The sequence below is a fragment of the Pinus tabuliformis genome, chromosome 2_2 (genome assembly GCF_031772625.1).
Source record: "Pinus tabuliformis cultivar Carrire ecotype Pingquan chromosome 2_2, CPIR1, whole genome shotgun sequence".
NCBI lineage: Eukaryota > Viridiplantae > Streptophyta > Pinopsida > Pinales > Pinaceae > Pinus > Pinus tabuliformis.
Genome location: NC_142300.1, coordinates 1120377743 through 1120384934, shown reverse-complemented (window position 1 = coordinate 1120384934; position 7192 = coordinate 1120377743). Strand labels below are relative to the sequence as shown.

Here is a 7192-nt window from a genome sequence, read left to right as displayed (position 1 = left end):
GAGCGAGCACATCGCTGTGCCACCCCGCCCTCGTCCTCTGCCGCGGCCCCTCCGAGCACCTGGAGAGTTGATTTCTTCGGAAGGAGAACCGAGTGAGGCTGAGGACTGTGGAGGAGAAGCTCGTCCACGAGCGCCACCTCTTGAGCCTCCCCGTCGGCAAGGTTGCCGCATTCGTTCTCGCGGCATTCTGGTATCGTGTTGCCTAGTGTACAAAGGATCCTTTCGCCACACAAAAGCCGACCATGTGAGGAAATATCAATTGAAATGACAGACAGGGAAAAACCAGAGCTTACCACCCCCGAATGTTGACCGAAGTGAACCACGGCGACGCTGAGAGTATGGCATAGAGCCCAGAAACTTTGGAGCCAACGAGACCGCACAGGTGCCAAATTCTTTTGAAGCAGATAAACCAGAGAGCCAGAGCGAGCCAGGATGGAGACCAAGGCCTTCTGCACAGAGGGCCGAGGTCTAAAGCCTGGCACACTCGGCCAAAACAATCTCATCCACAAGATGAGCAAGTTGCAGGCTAAACCCCGAGACCAGTTACAGACCATACCCACCATTACCACCCTTGCATAATGCATCGTCGAGCCGATGGAGCCGAATGAAATAGAGTGCCGCGTGACCATTCTCCCATGCGGAGTAATGGCTGCATTTAACTGAGCCGGACAAAGGAGGCGGTTTCGAGACGCTTCCGTCCACACGTCTGGAGCGGGCTGCCACTTGCCTTTTAATGAGGCGGCCCGTTCATTTATGGGCAGACTAATCACCCGCAGCCAGGGGTAGAAGGTCCTGATTTGCCAGAGAAAGGCAATCCTGCTGAAGTTGAGTGTCCTTTGATTCATTGAGATGACCTGAGAAGGGTGAGCTATTCAGATTAACTCCTTGGTTGGCCAGGCGATCTGCTACCTTGTTGGCGGATCTCTTAACATGTTGGAATATAATGCTATTGGGGCTCCTGAGCTTGTCCTCCAGTGCTTCAAGTCTGCTGAGCAATCTCCAACTAGAGGCTACTTTGGCAGCAGGTGATCCTGCCTGAATTCGAATGGCTGCGTTGATGAGGATCAATGAGTCGCCTTCAGCTACCAGCGGATAGTACCCTTGTTGATCGGCTATACAGATGCCTTTCCATAGGCCTTCTAGTTCTGCAACATTGTTGGTGTCATTGCCTATGGAGCCAAAGATAATGTGCTAAATGATACCTTGATCGTTTCGAATGACACCTCCGTATCCAGCTGGTCCTGGATTTCCTTTTGCTGCACCGTCGAAATTAAGTTTGAAGACTGATGATACTGGGGGTGTCCAATGAACAGGGGAGCCAATCTTGGGAGGGGATGAAGAGGGGGCAGAAGGTGGGCAAGCAATGTGGAGATCCCATAATTTCCAGACCTGTAGCTCTTGTGGAGAAGAGGGCCAGTCTGTTTCTTGCCATGTTCTTATCGCCAAAGTTTCTTGGATACTTTGTTTGAATAGTAGCCAAAGGATGTCAGGAGGGCGCTTTTTATTGTTGAATACTCTGTTATTCCGTTCCTTCCATAGGGACCAATAGAGGAATCCTGGGATGAGAGCCCACAAAGAGTTTAACAGCAGACTTTTATACAACGATTTGTGCCAGGTTCTCAGCAGGTTTGCGATATCTCCCTGACGGTGTGCTCTTCGTTGATTGCATTGTTCTATTTGATTCCAGAGATGGGCTGCGAGGGGGCATGTCTCCATGAGGTGCAGTATGGTTTCCAACTGGAGAGCGCAATTTGGACATATTGATGGCCCAATGAATCCTCTTCTCTGCAAGTTGTCCCAAGTAAGGATGCGTTTTTTGCTCAACAACCATAGGAAGGTTGAAACTTTGGGCCAAAGTTTGGGCTGCCATATATTATTCCATAGCGGATCTCTGTTGTTTTGACTTGGAGCATATCGCAGTATATAAGCCTCTTTCGTGGTGAAGGTTCCCTTTGTTGTGTTCCCCCATCTCAGCTTATCCTGCTTATTTGACTGCTTGATTTTCCTATGGTTTAATTCTTCCTCAATATCTGCGTGGGTCTCTTCTTGCCATCCCGGTTGCCATGAGCAAGCTGGCTTCCATTGTTGGTAATCGCTGTTTGCCTGTTGTTGCCAGAATTGGGAGATGCGAACCAAACTGTGGCTCTGCATGTAAGTCTGCCAAAGTGGTTTGTGGAAAATCGTGGCAAGCTTTGGAAGTTGTTGCCACGAATCTTCCCAGAAACGCGCTGAGTTACCGGAATGAACTTCCCAGAAACTGTACTCCTGTATGAATGCACTGTGTAGCTTAGCCGCATTCCAGATCATGGAGCCAGAGATGCTTGGACTTATTCTGATGAGATCCTCCCATTGACTGCCAGGTGCATACTTGGCTTGCCAGAGTTTTGCCCATGGAATTAGAGGTTTGACCAGCCAGTTCCACCAAACTTTCGCGCCCATGGTATGATTACTTTGCATTGGATCCCGCAGGCCTAATCCTCCTTTTGATTTAAGTTGGCATACTTCTGACCATTTAACAAGGGCCCATTTCCTGTTGAGACCTATGGATCCCCATAGAAAGTTCCGCTGAATATTTCGAATGGCTTTGAGTACCCACTTGGGAGTAGCTAATATGGAAAAGAGGTAAAGAGGCATAGCCTGGAGCATGGACTTGATCATTACAAGTCGACTGGCTGTGTTTAGCGATCGGTACGTCCAGGATGAGAGTCTGGCTTCCAGCTTGTCCAGGAGCGTGCGCCAGGATGCATGCTTGAGAGCAGAGACCATAAGAGGAGCACCCAAGTATTTGGATGGGAGCACTGCAATGGTGAAGCCAAGGATGCACGCTATATTCCTTTGAATGGAGACAGGGGTATTGAAAAAGAGGAGTTCAGATTTAGAAGCATTGATGGAGGTCTCTGAGGCTTCAGAGAACAACTCGAGCAAGGCTTTGAAGGATTTAGCTTCAGAAGAAGAAGGATGGCCAAAGAGCATGGTATCGTCGACAAACTGTTGATGAGATAAGGGGGATAGGCCATGAAGCGTTATGCCTCTGATTGCTTGAGAGGAGATAGCATGGTGTATAAGGCGGCTGAGCCCTTCCGCTATCAGAACGAAAATGAAAGGCGAGAGGGGGTCCCCTTGCCGGATGCCTCGTGAGGAGCGGAAAGGCAAAGATGGGGAGCCATTGAGAAGAACCGAGAAACAGGGAGATGAGATAAGGCTCATGATCCATCTAGTCCATGTTGCATTAAAGCCAAAGGCTAGCAGCATCTTCTGAATATACTCCCAACTAAGCTTGTCAAAGGCTTTAGATAGATCAAGCTTCATAATCATACCAGGTTTCTTTAGGATTTTTAGGGAGTGCAGCACCTCATTAGAAAGGATGATGCCATCCATGATTTGGCGACCTTCGACATAACCCGTTTGTTCCGGAAGGACAAGAAGCGGTAGGAGGGGTTTGAGCCGATTGGCCACTACCTTGGAGATGAGTTTATAAATAACATTACAGAGGGCTATGGGCCTGAATTTGTCAGGCATATTGGCTTCTTCCCCCTTGGAAACCAGAGCAATGAACGTGGAGTTGAGAGAGGGGAGGAGCCAGTGCATGGAGCGAGATTCTTCCACTAGTTCCCAGACCTCTGCGTGTATTAGTTCCCAGAAATCATGAAAAAAATTTGCAGTAAAGCCATCAGGTCTAGGAGCCTTACCATCTTTTAACTGCGCCATTGCTTCCTCTACCTCTTGCTTTGTGACTGGTTGTAGCAAATTTTTGCTGTGTTCTTCTGTGATGAGCTTGGGGATGTGCCTAGTGACCTCTTGTATTGTTGTTGTTCTGCTTCTGGTTTGTTCCTTGAGTGCTTCCTGAAAGTAATCCCTTAGCTCTTTTTCCATATCTTCATGCGTTTCTAATTTCTCCCCTTGGTTATTGTTGATGAAGGCAATGTTATTGTGCATTCGCCGTTGAATGGTAGATCGATGAAAGAATTTTGTATTTTTCTCACCTTCTTTTAACCATTTTATTCTGGATTTTTGGCGCCAGAGGATTTCCTCTTGAGATCTCCGAGCTTCTAACGCTGTCCATGTGGCTTGCTCCTTGTCTACCAATTCCTCTGTTCTGCCTTCTAGGATGATTGTTTGCTGTATTGTTCTCATTTCCTGTTCCAGTTTTTGCCTGGATTCCGTGATGTTCCCGAATTGAGTTTTATTCCACACCTTCAATACTTGCTTGAGATGTCGGAGTTTCTGTTGAAATATGAACATCTTTGCGCCTTCTGGAGGAGAGAATGATTTCCATGCCTCTTGGACCACCTCTTTGACTTTGGGATGACTGGCCCAAAAGGCTTCATATTTAAATGGTCGATTGCTGTGTTTACCAGGTCTCGTTCATTGCAGCATGATTGGCCAATGGTCCGATCCCCCCTGAGGTAGGATGGAAGCGTTAAAGTCTCCGCCCAGGTGGATAGCGTTGTCTGAGATGAGAAAGCGGTCAAGTCGCGAGGCAATATTGTGTACTCCCCTGCGCTTGTTCGTCCATGTGAAGGTGCCATTGGAAGTTTGTATGTCTATAAGCTGATTACTTCGAATGAAGTCTTTGAAACCGGTGTTGTCATCTTCTAGCTTCATGCGCCCACCTTTTTTTTCTCCCAGATGAGTGATAAGATTGAAGTCGCCTCCACTTATCCACAATGGGAATTGTCTGGTTGAGTTTAGATCTGTTAATGCTTCCAGCACATCTAGCTTGTGGTGCATATCTTGCGGGAAGTATGTATTGGTGAGGAGTCCATGAATGTCCATTCCAATAAGATGAAAATTAGCTTGAATGAAATGGTGGGTTGCATGAAAGTCTTGTAGCTTCAGGATCTGCGGATTCCATGCAATGGAGAGCCCGCCCGACGCCCCTACTGCGTCCACGGAAACTGATCTACTTCCGCTCCAGGCTTTCTGAAGGATCTTTTCAAGCGCTGTACTAATACTTTTTGTTTCTTGAAGGAATACCACTGCTGGTTTTTCCAACTGTATCATATTCTTCAACATTCTGTGTTTCGAAGGACTGTTGAGCCCACGCATGTTCCAGGAGATAAGCTTCATGGGGAACTTTGGGGTTGGGGCTTGTAAAACGTGGTCAACTTCGGAAATCTTCCAGATTCAATAAGTATTTCTCCTAGAATGATGGTTCTTTGCAAATCAGTTTTGCGTCCCCTTTTCTTGGTTTATTTTTGGATTTTCTTGCCGTCCCATGGACTGCCTGCTTGTACTCCAAGACATTTGCTGTGCTGAGCTTTGGCAAGGACTCCTACAAGTCTGTCTATTTCCCATGGGGGGATTGAATTGTATTCTTTTTGCTTGCAGGCCTCTTCAAGTTTAAGTATATCCAGACCATCTATACTTACTGTTTCTTGATCTTCCTCCATAATAATGGGGATGTTCTGAGGGTCTTCTGTAGCCTCCTCATGCAAACTGAGGGCTAGTGTGGCATCAAGATCCATGAATGAGGGGTGTATATCAGCTTCTATGGTTGGCATTTTGGCATTCGAGTCAAGAGGAGCATTGGCCATTATAGAGGAGGAAGGATCCGAGGGGTTTTTTAGATCCTTGGATGATGATGGCTGCAGAGGCGAGGCAGGGGATACATTTGGCTGTGAGACTGAGGGATCTTGAGGAGCGAGGGCTTGAAATCTGTTTTCGGAGGTTAGCTTTTTGGGGCTTGAGGGAGTAGCAGCCTGTTTTTTAGTATGTCTGCGTCGAGAAGGCACTTTAATGAAACCCTCAGAGTCTTTGTTGGGTTCATTAACAGAAGATTTGAACTGGGAGGTCAGAGGGCAATCTTGGAACAGATGACCATGTTCATGACATTTACGACAGCGGAATGGAATATGTTCATAATCAAGAGGCTGAGTCCATTCATAGTCATCGTGAAAAAGACTTACCGAGTTTGCAAGGGTCTTCTTGAGATGCATTTGGATGCAGAGCCTGGCATATGAGGTGAATCTTCTGTTCTTGGTTTCCTCAGCAACTTTTATAAAGGTGCTAATGCTATCGCCGATGTCCTTCAGCATTTCTTCTCTCCAGTACTCCGTGGGGAGACCATACATGCGAATCCACACTGGAGCGTGACTTAGATCTTCTGTGTCTGGATTGAACCTCGGTTTCCAATCTCGCAGGAAGAGACCTGCGGAGTTGAAGAAGTAAGGGCCTCCTTCAAATACTCTTATTTTCTCCTCCAGGTAGGTGAATATAGCAGTGAAGAAGCCTTTAGGGCCTAGTAGCAGCGATACATGCCCTTTGGGTTTCCATCTGGAGGCGATCCATCCATATAAAGCTTTTTCTGTTGGCCAGAACCCGAGAAATTTTCCAATGAGTGCATGATCTTGCATGTATTGGATTTCACCATTGATTCTATGGCTGGGAAGCTCAACTTTGATTCGTTCTGTTGCCTTGGGGATGCAAGTGGCCGATTTTGCCTTTCACTGTGACGCCCTTGGAGTATTTGTCTCTTCCCCTTCCGTGTCTGGGTGTTGTACTGAAATGTCAGGCTGTTCGGAACTTTGGCCTTGTTCTGGAAATGAACCAGGTGGAGGCGAGGAGAACACGGGTGCGCCGTCATTCCGTTGCTGTTCATTTGAAGGAGGGGGGGCTTGAGATCCTGCCCCTTCCTTCCGAGAGGACATGACGCGATGTCCTATATATTCCAGAACCGTTACTGCAAGCTATTCTGAGTATGATGACGTTCTGAGAAGGTCTGATGGCGCAGGGGCGCAGGACTGCGCATTGGAAGTAGGGTGCAGAGCTCAGAGCTCAGAAGCTAAACTTATCCTTCTCTTTGCGCTAAGGTTCCTCCTTCATTTAGATCCAGATCTGCACCATAAACCAATTACCAGTATTCCAGATCTAGCACTTTATCAGATATTCAATATAATTTAGATGATTCTTTGCCACATGATCTTCTTCCTCTTTTATAGGTTTAGGCCTTCCATAATACCATGGTCCAAAACCATAATAAACCAATACCACGGACCCAATACTTGGGATCAACACTTCTGACGAGGTACCATGGTCCAAACCACAGGTTCAAATACCAAGGACTAACTACCATGGACCAAAAGTAAGTTCTCCAACATATACGCATTTTTCCTTGCATGAAAGTGTGTGTATACGCATACGTGCCTTTGTAACGTCTAACCCGCGTGTATACGTGTATTCATCTAGATGA

At 47.0% G+C, this 7192-nt stretch overlaps 2 protein-coding genes across 2 annotated transcripts; both read right to left on the bottom strand.

The window, feature by feature from the left end:
* Positions 1–762: 762 nt before the first annotated feature.
* Positions 763–4242, bottom strand: LOC149197330 (uncharacterized). The gene is made up of 2 exons (XM_089408659.1): positions 1203–4242; positions 763–1112 (listed from the first exon to the last, which is right to left on the bottom strand). Exons 1-2 carry the CDS (start codon positions 4240–4242, stop codon positions 763–765), a joined length of 3390 nt encoding a protein of 1129 aa, XP_089264785.1.
* Positions 4243–4365: 123 nt separating this feature from the next.
* LOC149197329 (uncharacterized) lies at positions 4366–5049 on the bottom strand. Its single transcript, XM_089408658.1, has one exon. The coding sequence runs from the start codon at positions 5047–5049 to the stop codon at positions 4366–4368; it is 684 nt and encodes a 227-aa protein (XP_089264784.1).
* Between the last annotated feature and the right edge of the window lie 2143 nt (positions 5050–7192).